The sequence below is a fragment of the Nerophis ophidion genome, linkage group LG19 (assembly GCF_033978795.1).
Source record: "Nerophis ophidion isolate RoL-2023_Sa linkage group LG19, RoL_Noph_v1.0, whole genome shotgun sequence".
NCBI classification, from domain to species: Eukaryota; Metazoa; Chordata; class Actinopteri; order Syngnathiformes; family Syngnathidae; genus Nerophis; species Nerophis ophidion.
The window spans coordinates 14,248,895-14,270,635 of record NC_084629.1 but is presented as its reverse complement, the minus strand read 5'-3'; the positions used below and the strand labels follow the sequence as shown (position 1 = coordinate 14,270,635).

Genomic DNA, 21,741 nt, shown 5'->3' with positions numbered 1-21,741 from the left:
AAATATAATTCACTTCACTGTTGTGTCCTTGGGCAAGACACTTCCACTTACTAAGAATTGGTTAACGTGGACCCCGACTTAAACAAGTTGAAAAACGTATTCGGGTGTTACCATTTAGTGGTCAATTGTACGGAATATGTACTGAACTGTGCAATCTACTAATAAAAGTTTCAATCAATCAATCAAAACTTCCCTCTTGCTCCCAGTGCCACCCATACTGGTTTAAATGTATATAATGGGTTAAACCGCTCTGAGTCTCTAGTGAAAAAGTGCTATATAAATATATTTCACTTTGCTAAAGTTAAGTACATGTAATACATTTTTTAAATAGTTTGTTGATAAAAAGAGGTGAAAAAAAATACATACCGTAGGTGATATTCATAAAAATTAATAGAAAATGTTAAAAAAAAAAAAAAAAATTCTTGTACCTAATTTAAGAATTTATTTGTGGAGTTGGAATGGATCTATCAGGTAAGCAACACACAAAATGTTTCACTTTAACAGGGAAGCGTGGATATTAATAATGAATTGATATTTTTGGATTATGTAAAAAATTTATATTTTTCATTTATTTTAACGTTTTGACAAAGTTACATTTCTTTAAATATTTATACCTTGGAGGAAAATGTATTGAATTAATTTTACCGTTTGTTTATGGTGTTAATTTTCACTTCTATTTGAAGGGGGGGAAGTCGCATGTTTAGAGTTATGTGCTAAGTGTGCTTTCTCTTTTTGCCATGACCTTTAGAAGTAAGAAGACGCTTTGTCTCAGTGGTTGCCGTGGACGACCAGCCGACTGGGGAATTATCAAGTTCATCACATGCATGCTCTCTTTAAAAGGGAAAGACGACTCAAGAGGTTTGGTTTTGAGAAGACACAAGTTCCCACATGTTTATTCGTGAGATTGGTGAGAAAAGAAAAATTAAAGCTCAGTTAAAGCGGGACCAAGTCAGACAGTAAAAGGCACATGATGACTTCCTGTTATTGCTAAACACTGAAGACACAAAGCTTGTTCCGACATAAAAGACCACAGACATCTTCAATCTGGCTGTACAAACATAGAAAAGGCCTGACTGGTAAATGACTCATTACACCACCATGGCGATAACCTTGGTTAAGGTTCAAATGTTGCGTTAAGTCACTTTTAAAAGGGCGAATGCCGCAATTTTTCACCGCTTCTCCCGCTTAACTCTCGTAGTTCTACAGGACTGTACTTTTTAAAAGGACAAATGGCAACATTTTTTATGCGTCCAAATGTCTAGTAAAACGATCAGCCTTTTTATGGGTTAATTGTCACAATATCCCAACATTTTTTGTGTCCAGTTACTCTAATAATACCGATACAGTGAAGGCGTAATTCTTCAAGAAGTTGTACTTTTAAATAAACCATTGGCAAATTTGCGACTTAACCTAACACAAGTAAAATGTTTTTGTAAAAATCCTACTTTAATACTTCATTGTCAACAGAAAAGTCGTATTATCGCGAGAATAAAGTCATAATTCTAGCAGAAGTGGTACTTTTAGTTAAATTAATGTTTTTATAAACGTTTAAAATTTAGTACAACAATAAGCCTCTTATATACGCGATTATTATTGCAATAGCTCCAAATGATTTTGGGAAAAAAAGAAAAAAAAACTTTTTGAAAGAAAGGTCATATCAAGAAAATAAACGGTTTTAACAAGAAGTCGTGATCTTAAATGGACGAATGTAAAATTTTCTGATAATTTTTTATACAATACAATAATCTAATACAAGTACAGAGTGATGGTCAGCCTTGTTTTACGTTAATATTGCAAAACATTTTTCGTAAAATTCAAACTTTATTACTTCTTTTGTTCAGCAGAAAAAAATATATATTGCAAGAATGGAGTTGTAGTTTTAAATGGACAAATGCCAAAAACAAATATTGCATGTTGAAGTTAACCAAAACTATTTCATGTGTTTATTCTCGCCTTGTCCCAACATTAACATAATATTTACGTTTCGATATTTTGTTTTTCAACAAAAAAAATCGTATTGTATAAGTCAATATTTTTAACAGCCGAATGCTAAACAGTGAAAGTTGCAAAATCTTTTGTAAAATTTGTTCAATTAAAAAGTTAGTAAGAATTGTGATGGTCAGCTTTGTTGTACGTTGTTTTTGTGTGTGTGTAAAATTACTAAACTAAAAATAGTTGTATCATCGCAAGAGTGGATAAAGTCGTTATTCTACAAGAAGTTGCACTTTAAAGGAGCCATTTGTAATCATTTCATGTCAAGTCATTAAATGGCCCTGATATGTCAAAAGGTATTGATAAATCATGTTCTTTTCGAATACCTTTATAACTAATAACCGTACTTCAGCCGGGATATGCTCATCTTATTGTTTTCCATTCGATGCCCCGCCCTCCAACGTTTGACCAATTATAAAGTCTGTAAGTGTGTTACATCCAGGTTGCCAGTTACACACCGCCATCTTCGTCTGGCTACTGCCACTGGTAAAGTTACAAAACATGTCAGACCGTGGTCAATCTAAAAGGTGTCGTTACGATTCTCAACTTATTCATGACAAAGCCAGGAACAAAACAAAGATTTGTATTGGAGATGCCTTTGAAAAATGGAGAAGATTGCCGGTGGAGAAGATTTTTTCATCTGACGCCAAACTTGCTAATTTCCTCCTTGATAGGTAAGTAAGGCATTTACATTTTCTTATTACTTGTAATAAATGGAAATGGACATTTGGTATGTAAACTAAATTGTCTAATACAGTCTATGATCGTGTCTTAACAAAGCTAGTATGTTCCTGCAACTTAGCATGCTAGCCCGGTCAATGACACATCCACATACAGACTAATGGGGGAAACATATGCCCGTTAGCCTGTATGTCCATGTGTCATCCAACTGACAGGGCAAAATAAAACCTATGTGGATATGGGTAGTGTCAGTGACTATTTCCTTCTCAATATACCGATACGCTGAGGAAATGGATTCCGACATTAGCACGGCTGATTGCGGTTTCTGCATCAGGCACATATGGGTTGGTATTAGCTTGGCACAATATAATGCATTACATGTCATGATTTTGTACTTTGTTTATTGACATGGTAGTAGGCTAAATGGTTTATGCGTAACGTGATTTTTGCGTAATGTGGGTTGGCTCATGGAATCGTACTTTGCCCTGAAAGATGGTGATGTGCGTACATGGAGCAGAATGCAGTGCGTCAGGTTAGATGCAACATGGGGTTATGCTGAACAAAATGTTGTAATTTTACTGTTGGGCTTGGTTTGCCATCAAAGTAGGTCTATGCGATATATATTATTACATATAATTATTTTGATGGTGGTAACTTTACGAATACATTTGGCTAATCGACATCGGTAAAATGTGGCATAATTAAACCATCTTGCCAGAGAAAAACAAGAGAAACCTACAGCGTAGGACTCGTCGATTGCCATTGGAAGCTCCTTGGAGTAGGATTCGGATTCGGCTGCGTATCTGGCAACCTCAGTCAGGGAGAGTGGGAGGACACTGCAGAATGCTGCACTACCATTTCTGTCAACTTTACTACATCTAACAACTTTAAATGACAAGTTCTTGTGCGTTTTGATGATGTTAAAACAAACAGCCTCTTTAAAGTTTATTCTCTCGATATTCTGACATTTCTATCTAAACATTACTACTTTAATACTTCGAAAGAATAAAAGTCGTAATTTTGAATGGACGAATTCCACCCCCACAACCGTTTATTTTAGCCTTCTCCCAACATTTTGATTGTAAAATGGCAGCTTTAATGTTTTGTTTAAAAAAAACATCCATCCATCCATCTTCTTCCGCTTATCCGAGGTCGGGTCGCGGGGGCAACAGCCTAAACAGGGAAACCCAGACTTCCCTCTCCCCAGCCACTTCGTCGAGCTCTTCACGGGGGATCCCGAGGCGTTCCCAGGCCAGCCGGGAGACATAGTCTTCCCAACGTGTCCTGGGTCTTCCCCGTGGCCTCCTACCGGTTGGACCTGCCCTAAACACCTCCCTAGGGAGGTGTTCGGGTGGCATCCTGACCAGATGCCCGAACCACCTCATTTGGCTCCTCTCGATGTGAAGGAGCAGCGGCTTTACTTTGAGTTCCTCCCGGATGGCAGTTTCTCACCCTATCTCTAAGGGAGAGCCCCGCCACACGGCGGCGGAAACTCATTTTGGCCGCTTGTACCCGTGATCTTATCCTTTCGGTCATGACACAAAGCTCATGACCATAGGTGAGGATGGGAACATAGATCGACCGGTAAATTGAGAGCTTTGCCTTCCGGCTCAGCTCCTTCTTCACCACAACGGATCGGTACAACGACCGCAATACTGAAAACGCCGCACTGATCCGCCTGTCGATCTCACGATCCACTCTTCCCTCACTCATGAACAAGACTCCTAGGTACTTGAACTCCTCCACTTGGGACAGGGTCTCCTCCCCAACCCGGAGATGACATTCCACCCTTTTCCGGGCGAGAACCATGGACTCGGACTTGGAGGTGCTGATTCTCATTCCAGTCGCTTCACACTCGGCTGCAAACCGATCCAGTGAGAGCTGAAGATCCCGGTCAGATGAAGCCATCAGGACCACATCATCTGCAAAAAGCAGAGACCTAATCCTGCGGTCACCAAACCGGAACCCCTCAACGCCTTGACTGCGCCTAGAAATTCTGTCCATAAAAGTTATGAACAGAATCGGTGACAAAGGACAGCCATGGCGGAGTCCAACCCTCACTGGAAATGTTTTCGACTTACTGCCGGCAATGCAGACAAAGCTCTGGCACTGATCGTACAGGGATCGAACCGCCACAATAAGACAGTGCCATACCCCATACTCTCTGAGCACGGTCGAATGCCTTCTCCAAGTCCACAAAGCACATGTAGACTGGTTGGGCAAACTCCCATGCACCCTCAAGAACCCTGCCGAGAGTATAGAGATGGGCCACAGTTCCACAACCAGGACGAAAACCACACTGTTCCTCCTGAATCCGAGGTTCGACTATCCGGCGTAGCCTCCTCTCAAGTACACCTGAATAAACCTTACCGGGTAGGCTGAGGAGTGTGATCCCACGATAGTTGGAACACACCCTCCGGTCCCCCTTCTTCAAGAGAGGAACCACCACCCCGGTCCGCCAATCCAGGGGTACCACCCCCGATGTCCACGCGATGCTGCAGAGTCTTGTCAACCAAGACAGCCCTACAGCATCCAGAGCCTTGAGGAACTCCGGGCGGGTCTCATCCACCCCCGGGGCCTTGCCACCGAGGAGCTTTTTAACTACCTCAGCGACCTCAGCCCCAGAAATAGGAGAGTCCACTACAGATTCCCCAGGCACTGCTTCCTCATAGGAAGACGTGTTGGTGGGATTGAGGAGGTCTTCGAAGTATTCCTTCCACCTATCCACAACATCCGCAGTTGAGGTCAGCAGAACACCATCCGCAATACACGGTGTTGATAGTGCACTGCTTCCCCTTCCTGAGGCGGCGGACGGTGGTCCAGAATCGCTTCGAAGCCGTCCGGAAGTCGTTTTCCATGGCTTCCCCGAACTCCTCCCATGTCCGAGTTTTTGCCTCCGCGATCGCTGAAGCCGCACACCGCTTGGCCTGTCGGTACCTGTCCACTGCCTCCGGAGTCCTATGAGCCAAAAGGACCGATGGGACTCCTTCAGCTTGACGGCATCCCTCACTGCTGGTGTCCACCAAGGGGTTTTAGGATTGCCGCCCCGTCAGGCACCCACTACCTTGCGGCCACAGCTCCGATCAGCCGCCTGGACAATAAAGGTGCAGAACATGGTCCACTCGGACTCAATGTCCAGCACCTCCATGTTCGAAGTTCTTCCGGAGGTGGGAATTGAAACTTTCTCTGACAGGAGACTCTGCCAGACGTTCCCAGCAGACCTTCACAATGCTTTTGGGCCTGCCAGGTCTGTCCGGCATCCTCCCCCACCATCGCAGCCAACTCACCACCAGGTGGTGATCGGTAGAAACCTCCGCCCCTCTCTTCACCCGAGTGTCCAAAACATAAGGCTGCAAATCCGATGACACAACTACAAAGTCGATCATGGAATTGCGGCCTAGGGTGTCCTGGTGCCAAGTGCACATATGGACACCCTTATGTTTAAACATGGTGTTTGTAATGGACAAACTGTGACGAGCACAAAAGTCCAATAACAAAACACCACTCGGGTTCAGATCCGGGCGGCCATTCTTCCCAATCACGCCTCTCCAGGTTTCACTGTGGTTGCCAACATGAGCGTTGAAGTCCCCCAGTAGGACAAGGGAATCACCCAGGGGAGCACTTTCCAGTACTCCCTTGAGTGTACCCAAAAAGGGTGGGTACTCTTAACTGCTGTTTGGTGCGTAAGCACAAACAGTCAGGACCCGTCCCCCCACCCGAAGGCGGAGGGAGGCTACCCTTTCGTCCACCGGGTTGAACTCCAACGTGCAGGCTTTAAGCCGGGGGGCAACCAGAATTGCCACCCCAGCCCGTCGCCTCTCACTGCCGGCAACGCCAGAGTGGAATAGGGTCCAGTCCCTCTTTGAGAGAAGTGGTTCCAGAGCCCTTTCTGTGCGTCGAAGTGAGTCAGACTATATCAAAGCCGGAACTTCTCCACTTGCGCACTAGCTCAGGTTCTTTCCCCCCCAGTGAGGTGACATTCCACGTCCCAAGAGCTAGCTTCTGTAGCCGAGGATCGGACCGCCAAGTGCCCTACCTTCGGCTGCCCCCAGCTCACATTGCACCCGACCTCTATGGCCCCTGCTATGGGTGGTGAGCCCATTGGAGGGGTGACCCACGTTGCCTCTACGGGCTTTGCCCGGCCGGGCCCCATGGGAACAGGCCCGGCCACCAGCCGCTCGGCATCGTGCCCCACCTCCGGGCCTGGCTCCAGAGGGGGGCGTTGGTGACCCGCGTCCGGGCGAGGGAAATCTGGGTCCATGTTTTGTCTTCTTCACAGAGGTCTTCGAACTGCTCTTTGTCTGATCCCTCACCTAGAACCTGTTTGCCTAGGGAGACCCTACCAGGGGGCATAAAGCCCCCGGACAACATAGCTCCTAGGATCATTGGGACACGCAAACTCCTCTACCACCTTAAAAACAACTAATAATCGCATAATAAATGATAAATGGGTTGTACTTGTATCGCGCTTTTCTACCTTCAAGGTACTCAAACCGCTTTGACACTACTTCCATATTTATAGAAAAAATTTTTGGAATTCAACAAGTTTTCTTTCAAAATGAACGAATCTCGACATTTAAAATGTTCTATTGAATTCAAATAAAAATAGTGATAGCGGGTTTTTTCTATTTATTTTTGCTAAATTTTTCTTAAAATGGCCGCTTGATACATCACTGTTCAATTAAAAAAACGTTAGTAAAAATCTTGACATCAGCAATTTTATTTTGTATAACATTTTTCATAAAATTCCTCCTTAATACTTTATTGTTCAACAGAAAAGTCGGATCTTTGAAAGAATAAAGACGTTATTCAACAAAAACTTTTAAATAAACGACCATTTCTTGTACCCCTTAATTTCAGTAACAGCTTCTTTTATGCATTTATTCTCGCAATATCCTGACATATTTATCATAATACACTATTCAAACCATTTCAACAACAGAAATCTTATCGGAAAAATAAAAGTCATAATTCTACTTTTAAATGGACAAATGCGCAAATTTATGAATTTTTTTAATCAAATACAATTAGTGATAGTCATCCTTCTTTAATGTTTATTTTTTGCAATTTTTTTTGTAAAATGGCAGTTTTGGGCCTCCAATGAGGTGGCGACTTGTCCAGGGTGTACCCCGCCTTCCGCCCGATTGTAGCTGAGATAGGCACCAACGCCCCCCGCGACCCCAAAGGGAATAAGCGGTAGGAAATGGAGGGATGGCAGTTTTGATACTTAATTGTTCCATAAAAAAAGTTGAATTATCAAAAAAATGAAGTTGTAATTTTCTTTGAAATCGTACTTTTAAATACGTCTTAAGCAGCCTTTTTTATGCATTTAACCTCGTATTCGCTCACATTTTTTCCGTAAAATGACTACTTTATTAATCTATTGTTCAACAAAACCGGGCTAATTTATTTCAGCATTCTAAATCTTCATCCTCCCAATAATGGATTTTCGTCAAAAATGTTAACTATTTCCTGTAACTTTACACTTTAATTGTAAAACAAAAAAGTTGTTACTGCCAGAAAAAAATCTGAATTCTTCAAGTTGTACTTTTCAATGGAGGAACAGCAACATTTGGGATAAATTCTCCGCTTGTATAAGTCTGAGGCTTTTATTCCCCTAACTTGTACAACAACAACATTTGCGTGGAGGAGTAAATTAAATTGTAATCCTAAAACGAAGTACACTAATCGCCCCTTCTATCGCTGTTCTTGGTTCCAGACATGACAGCAATAAATTAATTCCTGCAAAGTAGGAATTATGAATTATAAATGGAATTTCTCCTAAAAAATGCATTAACTACCTTCTAAATAAGTTCTTCTAGACATGAAATAACACCCTCTAGTCACTTTGGGGCGGTATAGTTCGGTTGGTAGAGTGGCTGTGCCAGCATTTTGAGGGTTGCAGGTTCGATCCCCGCTTCCGCCATCCTAGTTACTGCCGTTGTGTCCTTGGGCAAGACACTTTACGCACCTGCTCCCAGTGCCACCCACACTGGTTTAAATGTAACTTAGATATTGGGTTTCACTATGTAAAGCGCTTTGAGTCACTAGAGAAAAAGCGCTATATAAAAATAATTCACTTCACATTTACACTGTTGAATCCAATATAGTAATGCAGCTTGAGGCTGAGCCAATCAGTGCGATACTGAACAGCGTAATCTGATTGGTTTGGTCTCATCAAGTGGCCAATACAACTGTAGTTTGGATTTTTTTGTAGTTTATTTAGGCGTTTTAGTCTTGGAAATGCTTCATTTAGGGCCAAAATGTTGAAGAAAGCGCAATGTGGCGAGGGATGCTTCTACTTTTTATCCTCAGGTATTGCGACTAGTTGTAAAAATGACTTTATGGGTATGACTTTTCTCCTAAGAGTACATCCTTGTCAGTGATGTCATAGTTTTTAGCTCCAGAGCAAAATGGTGGCCCACGTCCATCATGGCCATCTTTGGTATTTCTAGGGACACACGTAGGACAAAATGAGGTCCACCATGTTCTTGACGATGACGGGCGAGGGGTGGAGGATGTGAGGGTGACGGTGCGCCACGCTCATCTGCCAGGCGTCCACCAGCAGGACGTCCAGGCCTTTAAACATGGCGCGCAGCACGGCGTCCAGCTGCAGGGAGAACCAGTCGCTGTTGTACAGACTCACCTGCTGGTCCAGGGCCTGGGGGTTGGCCGAGCGGATGACCACCATTGTCCCCGGCGCCCGATCCAGAAGCCGCACCACAGCCTTGCGGATGTGGCGCAGGCGCCGTACGTACACCTCCACAGGGAAGGTGCTGAAGTGAGACCAGATGCTGAGGGCCACCACCGTGCTGGGACCCCCGCTCAAGCCGTCCAGCTCGTTGGAGATGTAGCGCAGCTCGCTGGCCATGACGGTGGTGAAGCGTATCGGCGGCCCGTGGCAGCGGTACGTCACCAGAATGTTGTGGCCGCTGTCCACCGCCATGTAGGGTCCCACCCTTTTAGGACTCTGCAGGTTGAACTCCTTCAAGTCTGCGGAGGGAACAGAATGAGTTGACGCTCGGCGAGAGCGAGACGCCAGGACGCTCACCTGGCAGCGCCTCCACCAGGAACTCAAACCATTGGCGGACGGTGGAGTCGCCGTACATGTGCACCACCTTGTTGCTCAAACACCGAGTGATGGCGGACGAGTCGAACTGGCGCATGGCGACGGTGCCTAAAGGTCTCCACGAGTCTTGGTAGTAATACCCAGATGTCTCTTCCAGGTTGATGGCACTTTCTACGGCCATGCAATGAAAGGGATGGAAACACCTGAAAACAATCAAGCTCTCTGGCGGCGGAGGTCCTACCTGTGCTTGAAGGCAGCACCTTTATCGTGTTCTTTCCCGAAGCCTGGATGGGAACTTTGATGTTGACCCCACTGACGGCAAAAACAAGAAGGTTCAGCGTGACAACAGTGCAAGGTTTCCCCAGCATGTCATGGTTTTTGGCAGCGAGCCATGGCAAATAAAAGCAGGCACACCTTAAAAATTAGTTACGTTTTTTTTTTAAGATACAAACACTCCTAGTCGGGGGTGTCAAACTCATTTTAGAACGGGAGCCACAGGGAGAAAAATCTACTCCCAAATGGGCCGGACCGGTTAAATTACGGCACGATAACTTAAAAATAAAGACTACTTCAAATTGTTTTCTTTGTTTAAAAATATAACTAGCATATTCTGAAAAATGAACAAATCATAATGTTGTTGGGATTTTTTTCACACTTACATGTCACGGGTAATAGTATTCTATCTTTATTTGTCGTTATTTATACTTTCTGAATACATTGTGATAATGTTCATCAGTCAACTCATTGGATGATTTTCACAAAAAATAATATCACAATCAAATCAGGACATTATTTATGTAGTTTACTAATTTTCCTCGACTGGTGTCCTAACGTGGTTTATTTATTTTCTTTTTACAAATGTAGCATAATCAAGTAATTGCTATTGCGGTATCTAGTGGACACATTTAGAACAGCAGTTTATTCCACTCAAAAATGTTGGCTCATTTTCATACTTAGCAAAAAAATCCTAAGGGCCAGATAAAACCTGTTCGTGGGCTTGATCCAGCCCACGAGCCGTATGTTTGACATCCCTGCTCTAAGCCGTGGGGAAAAGTAGTGGCTTAAAGTGCAGAAAATATAGTTTTCATCTAAAAAAAAAAAAAAATACATGTATAATTTTAACAGTTTGCATAATTTATGGACTTTTCTTTGTTGAATACAAAACATTATGGCCGTTAGCAAATAGTTTTCATATTATAATATAGAGACACTGAAAAGGTGTGTTACTGCTTGTGCAATGGCACCGTCTTTTAGACAAGTTCGCTCACTGCAGGTGCTGCGGAGTGAAAATGTACTTCCCGTTTCGTGCCTCGAACCGGAAGTATAACCGTCCATTGTGTTTCTGCACGAAAGGATTCTTCAGTCATCACTCCAAGCAACATTTGAGTTTTACAATGTAACTAAAACAATTCATACTTACTAAACAGTCAGGTGTATAATGTCTGTAGGAGTGTTTTTATGCATATTTGTACATGCTATAGTAATCAAGCTAGCATCATTAGCATTAGCCAATATGTGAACAAGTGTCTGTGTTAGTATTATTAACTTACAAATGCCATTCTTTTTGTGTTTCAGTTTTTCACCAAATAGTTACCGTGGACTTATTGAGTCTGTTTAGTTGACTGGAAAGCTAGCTTCTGCAGCCAGTGGGTCCAGGTACTGTTTGGAAACAATTAAGGTATGTAAATAAACATTTACAACATTTTTCGTACCAGTATTATAATCTGGTCCGGCTAATGTATGTAAAAATATTGATTTTTCTCAAATTTGTTGGGTGCGTCTTTAATACCATGCACTCCATAGCCCGGGAAATAGCATTTAAGTAATTTTATTAAGTTACAGTACCAATGATTGTCACACACACCCCAGGTATGGTGAAATGTGTCCTTTGTATTTGACCCATTCCCTTGTACACCCCCTGGGAGGTGAGGGGAGCAGTGGGCAGCAGCGGTGCCGCGCCCGGGAATAATTTCTGGTGATATAACCCCCAATTCCAACCATTGATGCTGAGTGCTTAGCAGGGAGGTAATTGGTCCCATTTGTACAGTCTTTGGTATGATTCGGCCGGGGTTTGAACTCACAACCTACCAATCTCAGGGCGGACACTCTAACCACATAAAGTCTCTTTTTACTTTTATTGTGTGCTAACAACTGGACCAACTCCACCACATATTCCCTCCCGAGTGCACACGTCCGTCTCCGTGCTTCATTCTCAGACACACAGCACTTCCTCATTCTTAGCCAAGTCCCTTTTGGTGTGTCTACGATCAGGGGAACAATGAACATTAACACCAGCAGGTTGTGACAGTATGAATGGACATACAGTACATAGTTAATTATTTGTGCACTATTGATGAGTGATGCACCAAAAATTTGGCCGCCAAAAAATACTGTGATCACCAAAAGCGGATGTTGTGATGATAAGCACGGAATTGTCAGTAGAGGAGGCAGCATGTCTGAAATATGGACGTACTTTGACATATCCCAGACATACCCGCGGACAGCAATCTACAAAATGTGCAAATATTAAAGAGAGAAAGTCTGAAAGCAGCAGTCATTGCTGGCAATAAGTTAAAGAGTCTCTAAACACAAGTACAGTCTACAATAGCACCAGAACAATAGTCTAGACTCGTTTTTAATGAAGAAAAAGTCACTAAGACTCAGAGAAGTCTCTAAAAACTCAAAGTACATTGTACAATTGTAAAAATAGAGCAAATGATATAAAAAAAAAACATGTTTATACCAAATAATTGGGTTTTAATGCATGCATAACATTTATTTAGCCTTTTTAAAAGAAGCAGATGAGAATATGATAATTATATGATAATGCATTGTTGACCACGCCCCCGCCAACACAAATATATTGCAGTGAGTACGATAAGTGGCAACAGTTAGCCACGCTTGCTCAGTCACACTCACTAAACTGGAGAATAAAACTCAATTTTATGCTTCTATATTGCTCGCTTTTAGATGAACTTTAGATAGGAAGGCGAGACAACCCAAGGTATGCTAGAACCTGTCTTGTCCCGCCAATTAAGAGAGGGGACTTCCACTCGATCGTTCCGGTAGTCGTAACTTTGGTACCTTTCAACTTTGAACCGATACGGTACCAACTCCTTTTTTGGTACTTTAGTGTGTGTTAATGTGTTTAATATTTTGTTCAATTTAAAAGTAAGTTGATAATACCTGTGTTGTCCAGTAGTTATACAGTGGAATTTACAAACGCAATTGGTTCTTAAAAATAGTTCTTAAATGGAAAAGTTTGTATGGTGAAGCACATTTTTCCATAAGAAACAATGTAAACATAAATAATGGGTTCCAGCCTCGACAAAAGTGCATATTTTAGTAAAGGTTTGTACACTTTGAACACAATATAAAGCACTAAACACTACTGTCTGTCAAACTAACATAAGGTGGTGATAGGTCAACTTTCTATTTAATAACAAAGACACAACAACAAACTAGCTGAACTGTCCTCGTTTCAACTGCCCTGCCGACACACACACACAGTCACTAGCCCTGTGGTGCACTCGGTTTGATATCCCAAAAGTCCTTAAATTTAACAGCCAGGTCGCTGCAATGATTCGGAATAAAAAACAAATCAGTTTTACCATGAATTGATTAACATGGACCCCGACTTAAACAAGTTGTAAAACTTATCTAGGTGTTACCATTTAGTGGTCAATTGTACGGAATATATACTGTACTGTGCAATCTACAAATAAAAGTCTCAATCAATTAATTGTTGCTACCGTAATTTTCAGGCCATAGAGCATACCTTTTTTTTTTTTTTTTACCCCACCTCATTTTAGGACAATTATTTTGTACATCGGGCGCAAAAAACGATTTAACCGCAGGTGTTCACATTGAAACATAAAATATTTACACAAGCGCTTGTGTTCATTCATAAATGTAGCTCAACAGTGCCTGTAACACACGTGCAGCCCACTAGGGAGCGCTGTCTTATTCCTTCTTCTCCTCCTCCTCCTCGATCCACCCTTTCGGGGCCTGTCAGTGATAAACGATTTTCATTCTTTTTTTGTTCTTCTTTGGCTTTGCGATCCATCAAGGTGCATGTCGTCGACGTGCGAGAGAAAAAAAATGTATTTAACCAGCCGAGAGGTGATGATGCGGTACGGCCAGCGGGCAGAACACAGCACGACAGGTAAGTTGTATCCACATTCATAGCGGAAATGGCATCACTGGTGTTCCTAATATAATGGCCTTAAAGTAAAGTTAAAGTACCAATGATTGTCACACACACTGTGTGGTGAAATTTGTCCTCTGCATTTAGCCCATCCCCTTGTTCACCCCCTGGTAGGTGAGGGGAGCAGTGGGCAGCAGCGGTGCCGCGCCCGGGAATCATATTTGGTGATGTAAACCCCAATTCCAACCCTTGATGCTGAGTGCCAAGCAGGGAGGTTATGCGTCCTATTTTTATAGTCTTTGGTATGACTCGACTTGACGGCAGGTAAGACCTACAAGGGAATGCAAGTCAAGTGTGTGTGTAATAGTAAAAGGACATGCTACGTCACACCGGGAATATCCATAAATTAGCCGAAACATTGTATAAAGAGCGTGGTTCAAAGTGTTGTAAAAACACTTTGAACCACGCTCATAGACCGGAAATTACGGTAATCTAGGCGTGTAGCGGTAGAAAGGTAGCAGGGGAGGGGTTAAAGCAGTGTCGACAACGCTGTGGATACTTCCTGGATGTTTGAAACTACACACGGCTTGTCCAGGCCATTCTTTGGACTCAATTGAGCTAGCAAAAAAGGCTAAAAAAAAAAATGCCGACAAAGAAAAATAATTCTGCTGCCTGAACGAGCCCGCCAATAATGAATGTGTTGCCGGGCACAAAATGGCCAGGCTGCAGGCCATTTTGGATGAAACGTTTACACGTGGATACCAGGTTTGTAAACCAAAGCATATCTTTATTCAGTCTGTTCATAAATCGTAAAGTTTGCAAATCAAGGTTCCACTGCATATTGTTTTCTTACATTCATTTGTAAGTACAGTATGCATTCATTGCAGTTCGTACTCTGTGTTTCCGTAGTCAGGAAGTAGTCATTGCCCATAAGTTGAATGTGCCAGTCTTGTCTTTTGTTGAGCCTTATGGAAGTGTTTATTTATACATAGGCGGCAACGATTATTGATTGGATAAGATAAAAGCTTCCATTTATATTTTGTTGATTAGATTAATCATTTTATAACGCAAGGAGTGCCTGGAACTTTCAATATGCGGACATAGTTTTTCGTTCAGTCACTGTAATAGAGCACACATGAGAGCGGTGGTGTGTGTTGGGGGGAAACGGCGGAGTTTCTATTATTTTAATAATGCCCAAATCAATAGTGTTTATGTGCATTTAATACGAAAAAGAATGAAAGATATGGAAAGCAGAAAAACATTTTTTTATTACTCACTATTACCCTTAATTACGCATTAATCGATTAATTCCTTTTTATTAAAATAATCGATAGCTGCATCCCTATTTTATACTGTAAGTATTGTACTTAGTACACACTACCTGTTTGATTGTAGCAAGCGTCTTAGTCCTAGTTTCATTACCAAATTTAAGGCTAATCAATAGCATGTCTATGGTAAACGAGCAACAAGCTAATGCATTTCCGGGCACTTTCTTTCAGGCATGCTTTGCTTTGTTGGCATGGAAAATTGCAACAATATCGAGAGGCACCCCGCTAGGAAAACACCTGTTTGCCCGCCAAGTGCTTGAGTCTGCAAGCGGACATGACGTCCCGTGCAGCAAAGGAATCAAGATGTTTAGTGACTCCATGCTCGGTATTACATACGGAAATTGGTCCGTATCTATGAATTAGGTACCTAAGGTGGTTCAGGCTTTATGGGGACCAAGTTCGAGTCAAACAAACTGAAGAAGGAAAACGGAACTACCAGTGCAGCTACTTTAAACCTCGACTATCATTATACTATGATAACAGTAGAAAGGGGATTCACACGGGCCCATTCGCCACGGTTTACCTGACACATGAAACGTGACAAATGTGGGGCATGCTCTATTCACTTTGGCCACAAGATGGCAGTAAAGTAATACATATATTAAAATGTGTTTTGTGGCTGTACCAACTTTGACCAGGGCGTCAGTTGTTGTATACAGTGGCGCTTTCCATCATTTTCAGCAAAATAATTCCTCTCACGCGAGAGCCACCCAGGAATGGGGCCATATGAATCCCTTCCCTCCTGTAGCTTGTGCAGGTGTAGCTAACATCAATTAATCACTGTAGTATGATTAGCTTGATTATTTGATTACCTTTGAAAGAGCAGAGCTTCCTTGTTTGTTGTGAGGTTTTTGAGGTAGCCTCCCTTGGCGTGGTTGATCCTGGCATGGCAGCCGAGCATCTTCGGTTTGTAGCAGTACCACGGCTCGCCAGTGCGAGGGTCTGTGTAGTCGCACAGAGGTCCCCAGTCGGGCGGCAGGCACAGGTTACATATGGTGGTCTCAAACCGAAGGCCTAGGCGGTAGAAGCTGTTAAAGTACACTCTGTCGGATCGCTCCTCCCTCAGCCGCCGCAGCACGGCGACCGCCTCGCTCGGGTGCACCATGGTGACCTCCACCTGAGCCAAACCTTCCCACAGCAGCGGGAATCGAACGGAGTAGAATCCGTTCTCGTGGTCCAGCACCACCCCGGCCACGCCTGCCCTGCACTCCGGCGAGTGCAGTCGAGCCAGAAGAAAATCGCCACCGTAGCTTTTAGCCCGGCCCTTAAAGTCGTACATCTGGACGATGATCTCTAGCTGCTCGCCGACGTACCGCCGCCCCTCGTTCTCAGGGGGGAGGATGGAGAAGAGGCTGTGGACCGGGTCGCTGGTCCTCAGCAGGGCTATCGGTCCCGAGTCGGAGGGCGGCCCGGGCCAGGCGATGGAACTCAACAAGTAGCGCTCCTCTATCTCTTCTTCTAGCGAGGGTTTCTGGCCCAGATGTGCACAGAAGGAGCGATTGTGGTGGAAGACCGGGACGGGTCCAGACAAAGAGGATTGGATGTGGTTCTGGAGCTGCGACAGCGCTGTTACCGTGTTACAGTTCCAGTTCTGAAGACATACCAACACATGCAACATAGCAGCGGTAAGAACCCCTTTTTTGAAGTATTCATTAGAAATGTATGACGTATGTAATGTAATCCATGCCGATACAGAAAATCCATATCGCGATATATATTGCGGTCTCCTGTGATAACGATACATATCACAATATATCATTTGGTACGTAAATGATATAGGAGCCTTTTCAACCTGCTACAAAGATTCCTAATTTGGCTGCTGATACATGCAGTAACATCGCGTAATTTCAAGTTGTATTATTTTCTCAAAACCATCAATCTACGTGCTAATTTACTGTTAATATCTTATTACTTTGTTGTAACATGCTCCTATCTATACTTATGTTAAAATATAATAAACACATTCATTCAGCAGTACTACATTAGTTTTAGGCAGTACTACAATTTTGGGTATTGATATAATACCAAATAGTTGAAGGGACAGTATTGATCATACCAATACTGATACTTCACATTTTCAAGATCAGTAAATTAATTTATGTTTAATCACAATAAAATATCAATTAAATATTAAAATGATTTCTTACTTTTGGCTGTGATTTGAATCATGTTCTGTGCCTATAGTACTCCTGAGTTTGTAAAAAATAGCAAAAATGACAACAGATATCTTCATACTAAAAAAAATATTGATCTAACCACTGCGGTTACTATACTTGCTATTGTAAGAGCTCTAGCCTGCAGTTAGCGGTTAGCATATCCTTATATGGTGTATAGTGTCGCATGTTCAGATGTTTCTCTTCCTCCAGTGATAATGCTACTTGTAAGAAATGTACATTTTCTGCCATGGAGTGGAGGATAGCTGACTTAGAAGTGGCTTTGCACTGTGGACACATGTTGGCCGCTACATTGCGTTGAGGACCTGTTTGTTCGCTTGTCGCTGGCAAATTTGCAATACAGCTCAGATGTGTCATCAACATGCATTATCGCTCTATCGTCTTTATCGCTTAACCCAGTAATGTAATTTTTAAATTGAATATCTAAATCACTACACTTGAAGAAAGTTAAGCAACTTCAGTTCCAAGTTTAAGACAAAAGCTCTTTGTATGTTTATTCCCAGCTCAATGTTGGAGTATTATCAGGGAATGATTTCAGTTGGCTAAAACATGAATTGAAGCAGGTCAGCTAACAGACTGACAACAACACATAACTTTACCTGTTCTTTATAACCCCCCATCAGACTATGACTACGCTGCAAAATGAAGTATAAACGATAAAAAAAATTCTATATTAAATGAAAGTCGTTTACTTCCATGACAACCGTTTTGCAATCAGAAACATCAAACACGGCAAAGTGTGTGGCGAATGTATTGCATATTACCCTTCAAGCTTTGTAGTGGCATTAAATGTGTGTAATTATGACATGGTTATAGTGCTTAGACAATTTTTAAATCATGTCCACATGGTTCAATGTGACTTCTCATCAAAAAAATATGACCACGCGTGTCACCAACTTGGCAAAGCAATTGAAGCGCAGTGCAACATACTAAGCAGGATGAGTCTAAACACCAGCCAACAATGTTAAAATAATATCTAAACTGAACATTTATCCATGTAAATATGGAAAAACTGCTGACGGTGTGTTTTGTTGGAGAAGCAGCTGCAAGGAGATACAGTAGAAGTCCACCATCCAAGGTATATACTACCGTATTTTCCTCACTATAAGCCACCCACTAAATTTTTTAAGAAAAAAAAAAGATTTACATATATTAGCAGCACGGTTCTATAAACCGCAGATAAATACTTGTACGGTGTGTAATTTGATATTTAAATATATTTCAAACGTTTATTTACATAGCTTAATTGTTTCCAAACGGTGCCTGTAGTAAGGCAGTTAAACGGCTGATCAAACAAAACAGGAAAGTCAATGATGTCTTTATCTTTAATAAGGTGAATAAAGTGTTCTCGTTTTTTTTTTAAAGGTTCTAGATGTTTATGAGGATTCTTTTTCCTTGTACTTTGTAAACACCTTGAGTTTGAACATTTTCCTAAAGTGTATCATTTTACTACATAGTTTGATTTTTTTTGCTTAATCCAGGGTTGTCCAAAGTGTGGCCCGGGGGCCAATTGCGCCGTGCAGCTAATTTTCGTAACAGCCCGCAGCACATTCTGAAAACACTATTTAAAAAAAAAAAGATAAATAAAAAAGTGGAATAAAAGAGCAAACAGGTGAAAGTAACAACAAAAAAAGTCATTGCTCAAAACATTATAATTAATCAAAGTCAATGTTGTTTTTAAATATTGACCTACATTTAAGGCTCCAATTACTTCACAATAAATAGTACACGTTAAAATATTTTTGAGAGTGGAACTATTACTTAATTGGTGTGTCTTGTATGTAAAATTATTTAACATAAAATTCCATCCAGCCATTTTCTGCCGCTTATTGCCTTTGGGGTCGCCGGGGCGCTGGTGCCTATCTCAGCTACAATCTTTAACATAAAACAAACTTTTTTTTATTTTTTTATGTTTAAAATATAAACTTACTATTCGATAGATCTGAAGTTGGTCTAAATACTTAAAAGTTGAAATAATTTTTTTTTTTTTTTTATGAGTGTTCTTTGGCTCCCCAAGAATTTGGGATTTGTTTTTTTTTTAACTGTCATTGCTCAAAAAAATAATTAATTTAAATCGATGTTGAATTATTGCCCTATTTAAGTCTCCACTGACTTCACATCAAATATTACACTTTGAAACTTTTTTTGTGGGAAAATATTGGACATTTTGAATTTTTTCGATAAAAAACTGAATTTACTTTGAAAAAAGGGCATGCAACAAAAAAAATGTTTTTAATTTTTATCAACAGATATACCTAAGTTAATCTCAAGATTCAAGAATAGTATAATAATAAAACGAAAATATATATATTAGTTATTTTTAACACTTTTATGACTGAGAATCTTCTGGTTCCCCGGGACCAAACTTGAGGGGAGCCCTAGACATTTAAAAAAATATATATATTTGTATAATATATATACATATATATATATATATATTGTATTAGTTTTGTAAATAAAAAAAAATCAAAATGGCCCTTGTATGCTTAAAGTTTTTAATGTGTGACCCTCAGAGAAAAAAGTTAATCCATTCCATAATTTATATAAACTAGCTGCAATTCTGTATAAGACGCAGGGTTAAAGGCTTGGGAATAAAGTAGCATCTTATAGCCCGGAAAATATGGTATACTTTATTATTATTACATCATTACTTCATAAAACTATTGTATTTTTTTGCAGTATTGTATTATTTTTATACAACATTTATCATCTAAATGTTTGTTTTTCTTTTTAAAAGGCATGTCACCTGTTAAAATTGTGGTGTTTTGGTGGGCCAAACAAAAATTAAATGGATTTCAATTCATCTCAATGGGCAACATTGATTTGAGATACGAGTGTTTTGAGTTAAGCGTTCCATCACAGACCCAATTAGTTTGTAAATTAAGGTACTAATGTACATATTCTACATATTGAGTAGATATTACATGCAGAAAAATAATTTTGTTAAAGTCTATATGGTCATAAAGTGAACGAGATAAACAATCAGAGGCTACAAGCAATGACATGAACATAAACAAAACCCGCCTCACCTCCAAAATGCTGATGTTGCGCAGCAGGAAGACGAGGCCCAACAGCGCTAGGACGGCCAGGCCGTACTTCCAAACATTTGGCGACATGGTTGACCCTCGTGTCTTCATCATCGTCATTCCACCCTAATAAGAGGACCAAACAACACAAATGTACTATCGCCATTAAGTATACGTGTCAATTTTTTTCCAACACGGTTCCTTCGTTCAAACAGGAAATTGATTTGATGAAAAATTTAAAACTTATGATGAAAATGGATTAAATATGGATTCAATTAGATTGACGCATGCTCAGGTCTGATCAACCTGCAGACGGCCGCATTTAGTGAGGGTGTATGAGGATGAAGGCAGAAACACCCAATGATTTATTCTAAAGGAAGTTGGAACACTCTTGACCAATCATATCATCTGTTACAGGTCACATGTGGATAAAGGATACTTTATTCTATTTCATTATTATTTATCCTATTATTTTTAGTCCCTCCCCCCTTTCTTGTGGTAAAGGAGTTGCATACCTCGGTGAACTTAAAGGGAAAATGCACTTTTTGGGGGGAATTTTGCCTACTGTTCACAATCTGTAAGAGAGACAAAAACACACGTCTTTTTATTTTATTTTAGGACCCTAAAGATGATTGAAAAAACGCTAGCAAAATGCCTAATGGAGCAGCGTGTAAATCTGTGGTGGGCCATCATGGCCTGCAAGGCCTTCTCTGCTGGCCTAAAAAAAACCCGAAATCATGATCATAATTAAATGTCCTTTCCCTAAATATCTAAAAGTATTCATATTCTCTTCATGTCATATTATGCTCGTTCCAGTGCTGTTTTAGTTTGTACCCAATCAGAATTCAGCTAGCTTGTGTTGCCATGCTGTATGAAATCTGCCAGGGGCCTTCAGAATCAACAATGCGAGCGTCCGTGTACTCTAAGTGAACGGGGTCGTAAAGTTTATAGACCAGTGTTTTTCAACCTTTTTTGAGCCGAGGCACATTTTTCGCGTTGAAAAAATGCGAAGGCACACCACCAGCAGAAATCATTAAAAAACGGAATTCAGTTGACAGTAAAAAGTCGTCACAATTGTTGGACATGACTTTAAACCATAACCAAGCATGCATCAATATAGCTCTTGTCTCAAAGTAGGTGTACCGTCACCACCTGTCACATCACACCTTGAATTATTTTGGACTTTTTAGCCGTTTCCCTATGTGTAGTGTTTTACTTCTTGTCCTGTGCTCCTATTTTGGTGGCTTTTTCTCTCTTTTTTAAATTTCCTGAAGCAGTTTGTTTGATATTTCCCGCATCTACTTTGTTTCAGCAATCAAAAATA

At 41.2% G+C, this 21,741-nt stretch overlaps 1 protein-coding gene and 1 long non-coding RNA gene across 2 annotated transcripts in view; one reads left to right on the top strand and one right to left on the bottom strand.

Moving 5' to 3' along the window:
- Positions 1 to 859: 859 nt before the first annotated feature.
- Positions 860 to 21,741, bottom strand: part of nxpe3 (neurexophilin and PC-esterase domain family, member 3) — a 30,518-nt gene continuing 9,636 nt past the window's right edge. The window contains exons 2-6 of the mRNA XM_061879240.1: positions 20,421 to 20,543; positions 16,030 to 16,808; positions 9,984 to 10,054; positions 9,725 to 9,913; positions 860 to 9,666 (exon numbers count right to left, since the gene is read on the bottom strand). Coding sequence (XP_061735224.1) covers positions 9,125 to 9,666; positions 9,725 to 9,913; positions 9,984 to 10,054; positions 16,030 to 16,808; positions 20,421 to 20,537 — 1,698 coding nt within the window. The 5' untranslated portion in view covers positions 20,538 to 20,543 and the 3' untranslated portion in view covers positions 860 to 9,124. The remainder of the gene's footprint in view (positions 9,667 to 9,724; positions 9,914 to 9,983; positions 10,055 to 16,029; positions 16,809 to 20,420; positions 20,544 to 21,741) is intronic.
- On the top strand, positions 11,059 to 16,837 carry LOC133538017 (uncharacterized). Its single transcript, XR_009802916.1, has 4 exons — positions 11,059 to 11,138; positions 11,318 to 11,420; positions 13,813 to 13,907; positions 14,064 to 16,837. It is a non-coding gene; the product is annotated as an uncharacterized LOC133538017 (long non-coding RNA).